General features: G+C 43.1%; 1 protein-coding gene across 1 annotated transcript in view; it reads left to right on the plus strand.

Annotated features, from left to right (window-relative positions):
• Window positions 1-12,933, plus strand: part of LOC139413784 (rho-related BTB domain-containing protein 3-like) — a 34,633-nt gene extending 21,700 nt beyond the window's left edge. Inside the window, exons 6-12 of the mRNA XM_071161532.1 lie at window positions 41-445; window positions 3,998-4,107; window positions 4,714-4,819; window positions 5,813-5,986; window positions 7,054-7,220; window positions 10,536-10,632; window positions 11,443-12,933. Of these exons, the coding sequence (XP_071017633.1) occupies window positions 41-445; window positions 3,998-4,107; window positions 4,714-4,819; window positions 5,813-5,986; window positions 7,054-7,220; window positions 10,536-10,632; window positions 11,443-11,561 (1,178 nt within the window). The 3' untranslated portion in view covers window positions 11,562-12,933. The remainder of the gene's footprint in view (window positions 1-40; window positions 446-3,997; window positions 4,108-4,713; window positions 4,820-5,812; window positions 5,987-7,053; window positions 7,221-10,535; window positions 10,633-11,442) is intronic.
• The last annotated feature ends 2,604 nt before the right edge of the window (window positions 12,934-15,537 follow it).

The raw sequence follows: 15,537 nt of genomic DNA on the forward strand, positions 1-15,537 counted from the left end.
ATCTCTCTCTTTCTCTCCCTCTCTCCATCCATCCATCCAGCACGTCTTCCCCCCATCCGAGTGGAGGAGTCCAGCTTCTCTCAGGACCTACAGTGGCTGTTGGAGCGTGGCGTCCAGTTTGCCGATGTAGCCTTCTACGCTGGGGACTCTGGGAAGGAGCTGGGCTGGGGGCATGCTGCCGTCCTCTGTGCTGTCAGCCCCTACTTCAGACAGCTGTTGCTGGGGCCCAAGGCCAGGGAGAGGCCCATCTCGCGTTGCGCTTGCCGGGGGGACGGCCGGGGAGACGGGGGACCCCCATCACTGCTCTCCACCTGGGATGGGGGTCTGGGCAAAGAGGACGGGTTGCGGGCTGATGGGCATCTGGCTGGACGGCTATCACGCCTGGTGGTAAAGGACCCGCTGCTGTGCCTGTGCCTGTGGGAGACGCTCATGTTCCTCTACCGAGGTAAACTACTGGTTCAAGTGCTGTTCGCTATAAGCACGTGGAGCAGAGATAGAGAGCGAGGCTGTAGCTAAGTGAGATAATGTTGTCTTCTTTTATAATGGATAATTTACCATCACTGTATGAAATCTACTGCTACGACTATCTGCAGTCTCCATTCTGTGTGTTTCTAATCTAATTGTATTTGTCACGTGCCGAATACAACAAGTGTATACTTTCCCAACAATGCAGTTAGAAATAAAATGATAAAATAGATAAAAAGAAAATAACAAAATACACAATAAAATAACAATAACGAGGCTATATACAGGCTGTATACAAGGAGCACTGGTACAGAGTCAGTGTACTGGGGTACAAGGTAGTTGGGTGAATGATTGAGGTAGTATGTACATTTAGGTTAGATTAGGTGATAGTACTTTAATCAATGTACATGTACACTATATATACAAAAGTACGTGGACACCTCTTTAAATTAGTGGATTTGGCTATTTCAGCCACACCTGTTGCTGACAGGTGTATAAACTTGAGCACACAGCCATGCAATCTCCATAGACAAACACGGTTAGTAGAATGGCCTTACTGAAGAGCTGAGTGACTTTCAACATAGTACCGTCATAGGATGCCACCTTTCCGACTGGTCAGTTTGCCAAATTTATGCCCTGTTAGAGCTGCCCCAGTCAACTGTAAGTGCTGTTATTGTGAAGTGGAAAAGTCTAGGAACAACAACGGCTCAGCCACAAAGTGATAGGCCGCACAAGCTCACAGGATGGGACCGCTGAGTGCTGGAGCACGTAGCGTGTAAAAATTGTCTGTCCTCAGTTGCATCACTCACTACTGAGTTCCAAACTTCCTCTGGCAGCAACGTCAGCACAAGACCTGTTCGATGGGTTTCCATGGCCGAGCAGCCGCACACAAGCCTAAGATCACCATGTGCAATGCCAGGCATCTGCTGGAGTGGTGTAAATGTAGCCGCCATTGGACTCTGGATCATTGAACACCCGTTCTCTGAAGTGATGCATCACGCTTCACCATCGTATCATCGTACTAATCTGGGTTTGGCAGGATGCCAGGAGAACTCTACCTGCCTGGATGTCAACTGTAAAGTTTGGTAGAGGAGGAATGATGGTATGGGGCTGTTTTTGATGGTTCAGGCTAGGCCCCTTAGTTTTAGTGAAGGAAAATCTTAACGCTACAGCATACAATGATATTCTAGACGATTCTGTGCTTCCAACTTTGTGGCAACAGTTTGGGGAAGGCCCTTTCCTGTTTCAGCATGCCAATGCCCTCGTGCACAAAGCAAGGTCTTGACCTTGACCCCATCGAACACCTTTGGGATGAATTGGAAGGCAGACTGTGAGCCAGGTCTAGTCGCCCAACCTCACTAATGTCCTTGTGGCTAAATGGAAGCAAGTCCCCGCAGCAATATCTTGTGGAAAGCCTTCCCAGAATAGAGGAGGCTGTTATAGCAGCAAAGGGAGGATCAACTCCATACTAATGCCCATGATTTTGTAATGAGATGTTCGACGAGCAGCTGTCCACATACTTTTGATCCTGTAGATAGGAGTGAAAAACTGAAAGTCTGAGTAGCCATTTAATTAATTGCTCAGCAGTTTGATGGCTTGGGGTTGAAGCTGTTCAGGAGCCTTTTGATTCCAGACTTTGCGCTTCGGTACCGCTTGTTGTGCGGTGGCAGAGAGAACAACCTTTGACTTGGGTGGCTGGAATCTTTGAAAAATGTTAAGCCCTTCCTCTGACACTGCCTTGTATAGAGGTCCTGGGTGACAGGGAGCTCGGCCCCAGTGATGTACTGGGCCGTACATACTACCTTCTGTAGTACCTTGCGGTCCGATGCTGAGAATTTGCCACACCAAGTGGTGATACAGCCAGTCAAGATGCTCTCAATGTTGCAGCGGTAGAACTGAGGGCTCATGCCAAATCTTTTCAGCCTCCTTAGGGGGAAGATGTGTTGTCGTGCCATCTTCACAACTGTGTTGGTGTGTTTGGATCATGACAGGTCCTTAGTGATGTGGACACCGAGGAACTTGAAGCTCTCGACCGTCTCAACTTAATCCCCGTCGATGTGAATGAGGGTGTGCTCAGCCCTCCGTTTCCTGTAGTCCACGATCAGCTTCTTTGTCGTGCTGACGTTGAGGGAGAAGTTGTGTGTATTTGTGTGTGTGTGTGTTGGCTGTGGCTTTTCTCATTCATTATGGAAAGCGATTACTGTAGTGCTCAAGTTGGCAAGCTGGGACCTGGCTGATTCATGCCTTTACATACATGTAAGGAAGAGTGACTGTCTGAGCATACGGTGTGTGTGTGTGTGTGTCTGCAGCTAAATATATTTGTCTAAATGGCATCTCTGTGAATTGCTCGTGTGTGCGCTCACATGCACACCTGTGTATGAGAGAAATTGGGGATATTTGAGAAACAGAATGGAATTGAATAACTACCCGCAAAACACCAGTCTCAACGTCAACAGTGAAGAGGCGACTCCGGGATGCTGGCCTTCAAGGCAGAGTTGCAAAGAAAAAGCCATATCTCAGACTGGCCAATAAAAATAAAAGATTAAGATGGGTAAAAGAACACAGACACTGGACAGAGGAACTCTGCTTAGAAGGCCAGCATCCCTGGAGTCGCCTCTTCACTGTTGAAGTTGAGACTGGTGTTTTGCGGGTACTATTTAATGAAGCTGTCAGTTGAGAACTTGTGAGGTGTCTGTTTCTCAAACTAGACACTAGTGTACTTGTCCTCTTGCTCAGTTGTGCACCAGGGCCTCCCACTCCTCTTTCTATTCTGGTTAGAGCCAGTTTGTGCTGTTCTGTGAAGGGAGTAGTACACAGTGTTGTACGAGATCTTCAGTTTCTTGGCAATTTCTTGCATGGAATAGCCTTCATTTCTCAGAACAAGAATAGACTGACGAGTTTCGGAAGAGAGTTCTTTGTTTCTGACCATTTTGAGCCTATAATCGAACCCACAAATGATGATGCTCCAGATAATCAACTAGTCTAAAGAAGGCTAGTTTTATTTCTTCTTTAATCAAAACAACAATTTTCAGCTAACATATGCTAACATAATTGCAAAATCGTTTTCTAATGATCAATTAGCCTTTTAAAATGGTGAACTTGGATTAGCTAACACAACTTTCCATTGAAACACAGGAAGGATTGTTGCTGATAATGGGCCTCTACGCTTATGTAGGTATTCCACGAAAATCTGCCGTTTCCAGCTACAATAGTCATTTACAACATTAACAATGTCTACTATATTTCTGTATACTATATTTCTGATCAATTTGATATTATTTTAATGGACAAAAAATGTGCTTTTCTTTAAAAAACAAGGACATTTTCTAAGTGACCCCAAACGTGTGTGTGTGTGTGTGTATATATATGTATATATATATATAATATTTATATATATATATATATATATATATATAAATATAATATATATATATATATATATATATATATATATATTATATTTATGTTTATATATGTCTGTTTCTGTGGTATATATGAGTGTTTGTGTGCCTGTGGTTCTGGTGTGATCCAGGGGCGTGGGAGTGGGAGCACCTCCAGGAGGCCATGGGGGAGAAGCTTAACAACTCTCTGGCCGTGGCTCAACTGATGGACCGCATCCGCTCCTTCCTAGGCAGAGACAAGGTGACCCAGAAGCTTGAACAGATACAAATGCACGCACGCACCCTAACCCCGATATAACACAATATGTGGCTCTGGTCAAAAGCAGTGCACTAAATGATTCATTTGGGATAGGTTAAACTCTCAAATTGAGCCAAGGGAATGTGATGTGGGACTTAACATCAGGAGACGTGACATGCAGGGTAATAATTAGATCTGGTGATGAGGGTTGAGTTCATTCTTTTTCAATTCCATCAAAAACGAAGTGTCGCTTTTGCACTAGTTCTTATCAAGGAGCATTTCATATGTTTGGTTTCAAACCATCAGTGGAATTGACTAAGCAGCTGAAAATCAATGATCCATGCAATTTTATAACAAAATGCAGCATAATGAAGCCATGAGTTTGATATGCAGACTGCTCTGGAAGCGAGCCTGCCTGCCAGTCTGTTTCAGCATTAGCCAGCTCCATTGAGGCGGTCTTGGCAGTGAGGCCAGGGAGGCTGTTAGACAGGCTATTTTGATGCCACTGGGCAGCTGGATGTGGAAGCTCTGAATGAAATGGCACTTATGCTTGTAAACAGCAACAGTGGCAGAATTCTCAGACTTAACCCACGCTGTGTGTGTTTGTAGGGTCCCCGGGACACGCCCAACGCCCGGGCCGCCCAGCTTGGTCCTCAGTCTCTGGTCAACCTCTTCAATTCTCCTCTCTACTCTGATGTCATTTTTATGGTGCAAGGCAAGTTCACACACCCCAGACAATTACATGTAGTGCCAGGTCACCTTTTTTTATTAAACATGATTAGCTGATTCCTTCATTGGGGCTCTCAGGGAGCCAGTCCATTTCATTATTGCACCGAATAGAGAAAATGCCGTCAACATAATTCAGGGTGTTTCGTATGACATGCACTTGCTATACAATAACCACAGTGCTTGAAGGTCCTTTAGAAATATATTTTTGTGCAATTATTGTATCTTTTTGGGGATATAAACACTCAGTAATGTTAAAAATCTCCTGATATTATGTTACAGATGTGTGTGCACATTTTTAATGCCTTTGATGCAGCAACTGTACATTTGTCTTTTTAACAATGAGAAACTATTGCATGGTGACGCCAAGCTCCAAGTGCGTTAGCAATCATCTACAATAACCCATATAATGAAATGCATTTTCTTTCTGCTCCTGACACTTCAACATGTCCACTTTGCTTCACCTGCGCTGCATCCAACTATAGAGAGCACTTTCATGAGTGTAACAATGCCTGTCATTAGATGGAAGATACTTCAAGACAACCATTATGTCATGCTTTATAGCGGTCATAAGGTCTGGGTTAATTAAAATGACCCTTTCCTGAAAGGCATCAATTCATAACTATGACAGTTTTAGATTAAATTCACCTTGCACCTAGACTGTGTATGAGAAGATCATTCAGTAGATATGATTGGCTGATGTGAAGCTGTAATGTGGAAGCTCGTCAGAAAAGTACAAGAAACCAACAATAGCTGTAGCTATTATCCTCAGCGGTATCGTGAAAACCTTCCCTCTTACAACTGGGGTATGTCAGGGAAACGATTAGCAACATGTTACCGAAAACCGCCATTCAACCTCTCTCCTCCAGCAACTTCTCCCCGAGGACTTGCTGTGAAGGAGACTGTATAAAGGATAATGGATTCTAATTCTCAGTAAGTTTGTAAAAATAAGGATAACATTTAAAAACAGACTGTGTTTCAGGGAGTGTGTTACCGGCTCACCGGGCGGTCCTGGTGGCCCGCTGTGATGTCATGGCGGCTATGTTCAGCGGGAAGTATGCGGAGGCACGGAGTCGGGTGGTGCCCATCCACGGAGTCTCCTCTGACACCTTCCTCTCCTTCCTGGAGTACCTTTACACTGACACCTGCTGTCCTGGTGGGTCCACTGCAGTGCAGGAACAAAAACAGGCTCATTATAGGCCGGGGCCCACCCACTTTAGACTGCTGTGTATGAAAACGCTACTACCGGTAGCTGTCAAATTCTTTCTTCCTCCGCCCTTGTTTCCTCAATTTCTCGCCTCACTTCCAATTTCATTGGAAGAGGAGGTCCGGGGGAGGGACTGTGGATCCTCTCCACCAATGTGCTATGAGGGGAGTGTGAGTAATTGAGGAAACAAGGACGGATGAAGCAAGAATTTGAGGGCTAGAAACGTTTTCGCACACAGCCCAGGGGTGGCTTACCCTCCTCCTGGACAGCTACTGAGTATGCAGGCTTTTGCTGCAGCCTTGCTCTCACTCAGTGTTTCAAGCTTGATGAGTTGGTTATTTGAATCAGCTGTGTAGTATTAGGGCAAAACAAATAAACGTGCACCCAAGAGGGGACGCAGGACCAAGTTTGGGAAACCCTGCTCTAACTAACACTTGGATTCAGAAAATTAAGGTCATTATTATGAGCAGTTGATTCTCTAGAAGCAGGTGTGATTCAGCAGGGCAGGAGCAAAAGCTTACAAACCCAGGAGAACAGAATCCTGAACTTAAGATAAAGATGTATTTCTATCTGCAACCTGTCAGTGAACATGCCCCAGGTCCTCAGTGCTGCTCAGTACAGGCTGGGAAAATTAATGGCGGTGGATTTACACTCTCAGATGGAACTAACAGTATCTCATAAGCCCCAGAGGGATTTGACTGACAGCTCCCCCAAAATGATTGACAGGCTGGGGGAAGATCAAGAGCAATTGGAGTGGACACCGTGACACTACGATATGATGGATAGTAATGTAGGCCAATGTGTTTGAAGGGGGAGGGATTTTGTGTGTTTGTGATGTTATTTTGGGGTTGATATGTTTCCCAGTTGGTTAATGTGATATGACAGTACAGCGGCGTGTGTGCGTTATAAATCACAAGTGTGCATTTCAACCACAATTTACAATCAAATTTATGCATGAGTATGAACATTTTCTAAACAAGGTTCCAGTATGTTTGACTGTGTGTGTGTGTGTCCAGCCAGTGTATTGCAGGCCATGGCCGTGCTGGTCTGTGCAGAGATGTACCAGGTGAAGCGTCTGCAGCACCTGTGTGAGGTGTGTGTATGCGCCTACCTCCAGAGCATGCCTAGCCGAGAGCTGGCATCAACCGGCATCAGTGTGATCCGCCTTCTCCGCAGAGCTAAGGTTCGTGCGTGTGTGTGTGAGAGATATACAGTTGAAGTTGGAAGTTTACATATACCTTAGCCATTTAAACTCAGTTTCACAATTCCTGACATTTAATCCTAGTAAAACTCCTGTTTTAGGTCAGTTAGGATCACCACTTTATTTTAAGAAAGTGAAATGTCAGAATAATAGTAGAGAATTATTTATTTCAGCTTTTATTTCTTTCATCACATTCCCAGAGGGTCAGAAGTTTACATACACTCAATTAGTATTTGGTACCATTGCCTTCAAATAGTTTAACTTGGGTCAAATGTTTCAGGTAGCATTCAACAAGCTTCCCACAATAAGTTGGGTGAATTTTGGCCCATTCCTTCTGACAGAGCTGGTGTAACTGAGTCAGGTTTGTAGGCCTCCTTGCTCGCACACGCTATTTAGCTTCTGCCCACAAATGTTTTATAGGATTGAGGTCAGGGCTTTGTGATGGCCACGCCAATACCTTGACTTTGTTGTCCTTAAGCCATTTTGCCACAACTTTGGAAGTATGCTTGGGATCATTGTCCATTTGGAAGACCCATTTGCCACAGTGGCTTCTTCCTTGCTGAGCGGCCTTTCAGGTTATGTCGATATAGGACTTGTTTTACTGTGGATATAGATACTTTTGTACCTGTTTCCTCCTGCATCTTCACAAGATCCTTTGCTGTTGTTCTGGGATTGATTTGCACTATTCGCACCAAAGTACGAATCTCCTTCCTGAACGCGGCTCCAGAACGCGGCTCCTTCCTGAGCGGTATGCCGGCTGCGTGGTCCCATGGTGTTTATACTTGTGTACTATTGTTTGTACAGATGAACGTGGTACCTTCAGGCATTTGGAAATTGTACCCAAGGATGAACCAGACTTGTGGATGTCTACAAAACATTTTTCTGAGGTCTTGGCTGATTTCCTTTGATTTTCCCATGATGACAAGCAAAGAGGCAGTGAGTTTGAAGGTAGGCCTTGAAATACATCCACAGGTAGACCTCCAATTGACTCAAATTATGTCAATTAGCCTATCAGAAGCTTCTAAAGCCATGACATACTTTTCTGGATTCCAAGCTGTTTAAAAGGCACAGTCAACATAGTGCATGTAAACTTCTGACCCACTGGAATTGTGATACAGTGAAATAATCTGTCTGTAAACAATTGTTGGAAAAAAATACTTGTCATGCACAAAGTAGAATTTGTGGAGTGGTTGTAAAACAAGTTTTAATGACCTCCAACCTAAGTGTGTGAACTTCCGACTCCATTCCAAATCGACCCCTACTCCTTAACCTCTCCACACTCCTATATATTTAAAACATTGGATCGGTGGAAGCAATATGGTGAAGATTCTCACAACCATAAAATCATATTCAGATATACAGGAGTGCCTAGAGCAGGGCTGTTCAAGTCCGGTCCTGGTGGGCCAAATCACTTCTGGTTCATGTTTTTAACTGGTAGTTAATTGCACTCACCTGGTGTCCCAGGCCTGAATCAGTCCCTGGTTTGAAGGAGGGCATGAAAACCAGACGTGTTTTGGCCCTCCAGGACCGGAATTGAACAGCCCTTTCCTAGGGGAAGGATTTGGTATTCAGCAAGTGTGTATGTGTTCTCTCTTCTGTGTATGTGGCTAGCTCCCACAATCCTCAATGGTCTCCTTTCCTTCACAACCTGACGAAGACCATGGGTCTATCATCTGACCATGGTTCTAAATAATATTCCTCTGCTTGTATCCGTTCCTAATCTGCACTGACAAACTTCTCCAGCAGCATCCTCCACAGTGCTTTCCAGAGAGATGAGACAGGAGAAAACACTTCAGACTATTGAGATCACCCCTTGAGGTTTCAACAAGGTTTATAACTCTGCCAATAAAGAGAGAAATTATTAAATAATGCTAGTAATTTTTATTTATTTTGTATTTTACAATCCTTACCACAAACATGAGAGGATGTGGTTGGTGAAAGCCACTTGTATCCTAAGCTGTGAAGCGTTTCTACCATTGTGCTGTCACCTATCCAGCTTTCAGGTCATTGGTTAAAAAAGCTTGAGGCAAGGAGAGCATATGCATGCACGCACATTTCACAGGGTTGGAAAATGACATTTTCCATGTGGAAGTCATTGTTGTATTCTGTCTTGCAGTTTCTATTTTAAAAGCTACAACATAGCTGACTTACCACCTCCATATCCCTCTTTTTAGTGACAGTACATATTTCCTCAAACAGCTGACACGTACCACATTTACATGCGCACCAATGACCCATTGTTATCCAGGATACTCAAGTATTCTGTTTTTGAGTTGATGCATATAAACATCATATCCCTACATTTTGTTAATCTCGGTTATGAGAAACCTGGATAAGAAGCCTGGGCTATGCCGATTTTAGACTTGATACTATGGCATGTAAACATTTTAGCCCGTTTACTGTTGTTTTTCGCAGTCTGCGGAGTCCGTTTTGCATGTCATGGATGTTGTGTGTTGATGTTTTCATCTGATTGTGAAACAAATAACTTAAAGTAACCTGAGTAGTTTGATCCACCATAATAATTAATTTGGCTGATAGTCCGTATTGGACCATATAGCCTACTGGCTACTTTCACCCCTAATTTAGACAAGTTTCTGTTTATAATTCCCGACATTTGGTAGGCCATTTATTTGTCAACTATAGTTAGATACATGCATCTTCTCTTCTGTTATAACATGTTGCCATAAAGTAGTGCTCCACAGAATATTGTCTTTACTAGATTATTAATGAATTATATCAATGTAACAACGGTAAAGTTGTCTTTCGTTTAGTGAAAAGATTCCTGTGCAAAATGTCATCAGTTTGACTGGTTTTAAGAGAATGAAAAGCTGAGAAAACGATTTAACACGTTTCTGATAAGATTTCAGTTGGTCTGGTGTGCATATTTTATGCCGTTGAAATACTGTCTGCTTGCATAAGTGTCAAATGTAACAAAAGTTACAGTACATTTGCATTTTCTCATGATGCTGAAATAAATCATTTATCCACTCATGTTAGAGACAAAATTAACATTTGTTCGATCATTTTAATGCAGGAAATGCATACTTCTGCAGGAGTTAATATTACGGTACATATGAGAGGTTATAAGCCTACAGTCAGTGTCCATACTTCAGTAACTAAGCCATTTAAACATGTGGAATATACAGTTCATGGATTCAGGCATACTCGTGAGTGGGATATCAAAAGGTGCATGTTAAAAGCTTATCCCAAATAAAACCTGAAGCGGGATATGAGCTACTTACTATCAAGAATACTATGAGTATGTAAACGTGGTCACTGTTCCTCTCTCTCTCACAGTGCCACAATGCAGAGCAGCTGTATGTATGGCTACTCCACTTCATAGCCAATAACTACCTAATCTTCAGCCACAAGCCTGACTTCCTGGAGCTCTCAGGTGAGAAACCACAGGGCAGATCACAGGGCATATTAATAAGTCAAAGCTACTTACTAAGTACAACTGGTGTTGCAAGCCCTATGCGTCGACCAACTGAGCAATTGGACCTGCATGACAGTCACCGTAAGCTATGGCTGATGCAAGCTGTTGTGAAAGCTAATGGCTTTTTGTATATAATTTATCATATGATAAAGTGAACTGTAAACCCATTCAGTAGACATACTGTCAGTTTTAATAGCACAGATTATTAAGTAGAGGACAAATTCTGAAACGGGACATATTACAAGTTAAATGAATAATTATGACTGCCGATGTAGTGGAATAGTGGATTGCTAAAGCGTGTAAAAAAACATTTACGCCTTCCAATTTTGTAAATAGGGCTTGTACACCTACGATGCTAAATTGGCGTTCACCTTTCCTAATGCCTGTCAAGCCACGAGGTCCCTGGTTATGACAGATTTAGAAGACACACACTGGTTAATAAGCACATAATCCACGTTTAGTAGCATCTACAACAGGATTATTTCCATTAACAACTGTCAAATAGATGGGTCTGGAAGGGCACAAGTGAAGAGATAAAGACTAGAGAGTAGGCCTACTACACATTCACACTGGTGCAGTTCTCAGGTGTAAGCACAGGGGTATCACGCAGAACACTTAGGCGGCTTGATGGCTTCATTGAAAATGTTTGTTTAGGCAATGACAGAAAAATGTATCCTGGCACTGTTTGTGTGCAAGAGCGAAAGGTTGACATGTCGCCATGGTGATATCATCACAGCCACCTTGTGTTTTTGTCATCTCGGTTGACAGAGGAGGAGCGGGAACAGGTGGAGAGACTGCGCTGGCCGTCCCGAGGCTACCTGCAGGAGCTGAGCGAGTATCAGCAGCGCCGACGCAAACTCAAGAAGTCCCGCTGTCTCGTCATGTGACACCCACCCGCCGCCACACCCTGGAGAAATAGTGAGAGACCGAGAGGAGAAGGTGTGGGGCAAGAGACAGAGGACAAAGAAGAGGGGGGAAAAGTTGGCAGGGAGGACTTGAGAGAGAATGAGAGAAGACGCTATAAACAAACCAGACTTTAATTCCAAGCTATCTGCCTCAATTGGACAGTGAATAAGGGGAACAGAAAGCTAGGCAGCTTGGGAAAAGAAGACCCAGAGGGTTGAGCGTGGAGCAGAAAAGGTCAAAGGGCGACGTCAACGGGAGGTGAAATGCAAGACTGACGCACCCTGGTCCTTTAAGATCAACACGTGACTGTCTTTGGGACAAAATGACTGATCTATTTAACCAGGGAGAATTTCAAAATGACAACTAGGGTGGAAAAAAGAAAATGGCTACATTCCAGGTTTATCTTTGCAGTCACGGTGGCTGCATATTTCAGAAGATTGCTATAGCATACTTGTGGTTCCTGAGATGTAAAGCCTTCTTCAGGTACTGTGCAGCTGCAAAAACAACCTGTCCATAGAGGATGCATCTATGGCCCGGAGATTATTGGTAGAAAAATGGCTGTGTCCATGGCGAACCATAACCCTTTTCAAGGCAAATTAACTGTGTATCCATGTAGAATGGACAGTGATCATCTTTGCCATCTCCACACAGGAGATACATATATTTTTATTTAAGCGAAGACGGTGCTCAACTGAACATATGTGCACGGGAAACTTTCAAAGGAACAGGCTGAAACGCATCTAAAACGTTTGGGAGTGTTCTGTCTAATGAACGTGACCATTGATTGTGCATCTATAGAGGATGTCTATTTAATCTATGGACACAATCCTTCAGTCCCAAATCAACCCCATGACACTACACCCTACACACTTGTTAATGTCCACTTCCTTCATATCCATAATGGTTCCTCAAGAAATGTCTAGGGCTATAGTTGATTTGGGTCGAGGCCACCATAACTGTGAGTACATAGTGGTCCTACATGGTTGTCTTACTGGGTTCTTCTGCAATGCTAAATCCTCAAAAAGAGAGCACCCATGTTTAACAGCATTGGGGCACCTGGAGACTTAACACGCACACACCTAGCCAAACAACACCTCTGGTTTGACCACACCTCAAATGGGTATTTTTTTGCCATGAGATTATAATTGGACGGCGCTGCAACTATTTTTGTACTGTGTACTGCCTGTACCAGGGGGTGTTTTGTAACGTCTGGAGTGGAGCTAACTGCATGTGGAGACTAGAGGGTGTAGGTGTTTTATTTGGTCACCAGCCGGCCATGGGGGATGGTTGTGTACAGTGATAATTGTGACCTGAGTCACTTGGAATAAAAACATGTTTTAGTAATACACGTTGGCACACCGCCTACTGAATCGTTATTGTACACCTGAAGACATCTCTTACTGAGCAGTCACGAGTGTGTTAGTATGCATTAATAATGCACATACAGTATGTCATGTGTTAAAGGTTAGTCTGAAGCTTAGTTGCTTCTGTTGAATTTAAACTGTATAAACTCATACACACAATATGACTTGAAACAATTTCTAACCCCCCCATGCTACATACACACACACACACACAAATCAAATGTATCTATACAGCCCTTCTTACATCAGCTGATATCTCAAAGTGCTGTACAGAAACCCAGCCTAAAACCCCAAACAATGCAGGTGTAGAAGCTCAGTGGCAGGCCTGGGACAGGTAGCACATCCGGTGAGCAGGTCAGGGTTCCATAGCTGCAGGCAGAACAGTTGAAACTGGAGCAGCAGCTCGGCCAGGTGGACTGGGGACAGAAAGGAGTCATCAGGCCAGGTAGTCCACACACAGGCAGCAATTTCTACATGACATAGGCCATACATCAAGGGTACTCAACTACTATTTGAGAATGTCCGGATATATAGTCATTTATTGGCTCAGTGAAAAAAAAACACCTCGCGACACAAAACTGTTCCCACCCCTTTTTCGAAATGTTGCCATTTTGAAGCTCATTCCTTGCAATTCTACACATTTTGCCATGGGGCAGAGAAAATCTTTGAGTTTTAAAGCAAATGTCCTGCAATTCTAAACATTTTGCCATGTCTTGGGTGTGTTGGGATACCTGAGTGACTCAACAAAATCAATGTGGGCCTCCTGGGGGTTGAGGCCCCTGGGCATGTAATCTGGCAATGATAACTACAATACTTTAGAAATGTCCTTTTCCACTACTTAGCTGACACGTTCAAATTAGCTCTAGGTTCTGTCAGTAAATGATATAAGAGGAAATATACCCACGCACTACCAAATTAATTTAGAAATGAATGCTTGTGCATTGTACTATTACAATTCTCAACAGCAGCAAGTTTTTTAAGCCGGGACCCTCGGTCTATATTGACCCCGTTCGTTGAGTATGGCTGCAGTACACTATAGTACAGTGTTTCTCAACATTTACTGTACCAGTGAAAGTCTTCCTCGTTTTTTTTTATCTAGCTCATGTTTAAGACACATACAACATGTAAAAGCACCACTGGAGATACAACTCACCACTATAACTGTGCCTCTGTTACCTCCCTGTGTTTATTGCTATTCCATATAGAGCCAACATATTAGGGAACTGGCAGTACATCTGTGTCTCTTTTCTTCCTACCTCCACTGCACTCACCCTTGAGCTGTCTCAGCTAAGCTTAGCATACTTTCCCACAGCAATGGTACCAGAAGACCAGGGGAACACAATGCTTGTGCTGGGCCCAGAAACATCCTAGTTGTGACTTAATAAACACATTAGATAAAGAAGAAACTACTGTATATATGCCTTATAGATTACATACCTTAAGAAAGCCTAACTACTTATATTGCAAATATAAATGCCGGGCAGTTATAGATGTCTCTCCCTATCCTAAGGGTTAATTACTATTACAGTGCCAGTCAAAAGTTTTCTTTATTTTGACTATTTCCTACATTGTAGAATAATAGTGAAGACATCAAAACTATGAAATAACACATGGAATCATGTAGTAACCAAAAGTGTTAAATATATTTGAGATTCTTCAAAGTAGCCACCCTTTGCCTTGATAACAGCTTTGCACACTCTTGGCATTCTCTCAACCATCTTTATGAGGTAGTCACGTGGAATTTCAATTAACAGGTGTGCCTTGTTAAAAGATAAATTTGTGGAATTTTTCATTCTTAATGGGTTTGAGCCAATCAGTTGTGTTTTGACAAGGTAGGGGTGGTATACAGAAAATAGCCCTACTTGGTAAAATACCAAGTCCATATATATTATGGCAAGAACAGCTCAAATAAGCAAAGAGAAAAAAACAGTCCATTATTATTTTAAGACATGAAGGTCAGTCAATCGGGAAATTGTCTAGAACTGAAAGTTTCTTCAAGTGCTATCGCAAAAACTATCAAGCACTATGATGAAATTGGCTCTCATGAGGACTGCCACAGGAAAGGAAGACCCAGAGTTCATTAGAGTTACCAGCTCAAATAAATGCTTTGCAGAATTTCAGTAAGACATCTCTGAACAGTTGATGTTGAGGAGACTGTGTGAATCAGGCCTTCGTGGTCAAATTGCTGCAATGAATCCACTACTAAAGGACACCAATAATAATTTGGGTGGCAGGTAGCCTAGTGGTTAGAGCGTTGTACCAGTAACTGATAGGTTTAGAGATCGAATCCCTGAGCTGACAAGGTAAAAATCTGTTGTTCTGCCCCTGAACAAGGCAGTTAACCCACTGTTCCTAGCTAGGCCGTCAATGTAAATAAGATTTTGTTCTTAACTGACTTGTCTAGTTAAATCAAGGTAAATAAATAAAATAAGAGACTTGCTTGGGCCAAGAAACATGAGCAAAGGACATTAGACCAGTGGAAATCTGTCCTTTGGTCTGGTGAGTCCAAATTTGAGATTTGTGGTTCCAACCGATGTGTCTTTGAGACGCAGAGTAGGTAAACAGATGATCTCCGCATGTGTGGTTCCCACAG

The sequence above is a fragment of the Oncorhynchus clarkii genome, chromosome 7, assembly GCF_045791955.1.
Source record: "Oncorhynchus clarkii lewisi isolate Uvic-CL-2024 chromosome 7, UVic_Ocla_1.0, whole genome shotgun sequence".
NCBI lineage: Eukaryota > Metazoa > Chordata > Actinopteri > Salmoniformes > Salmonidae > Oncorhynchus > Oncorhynchus clarkii.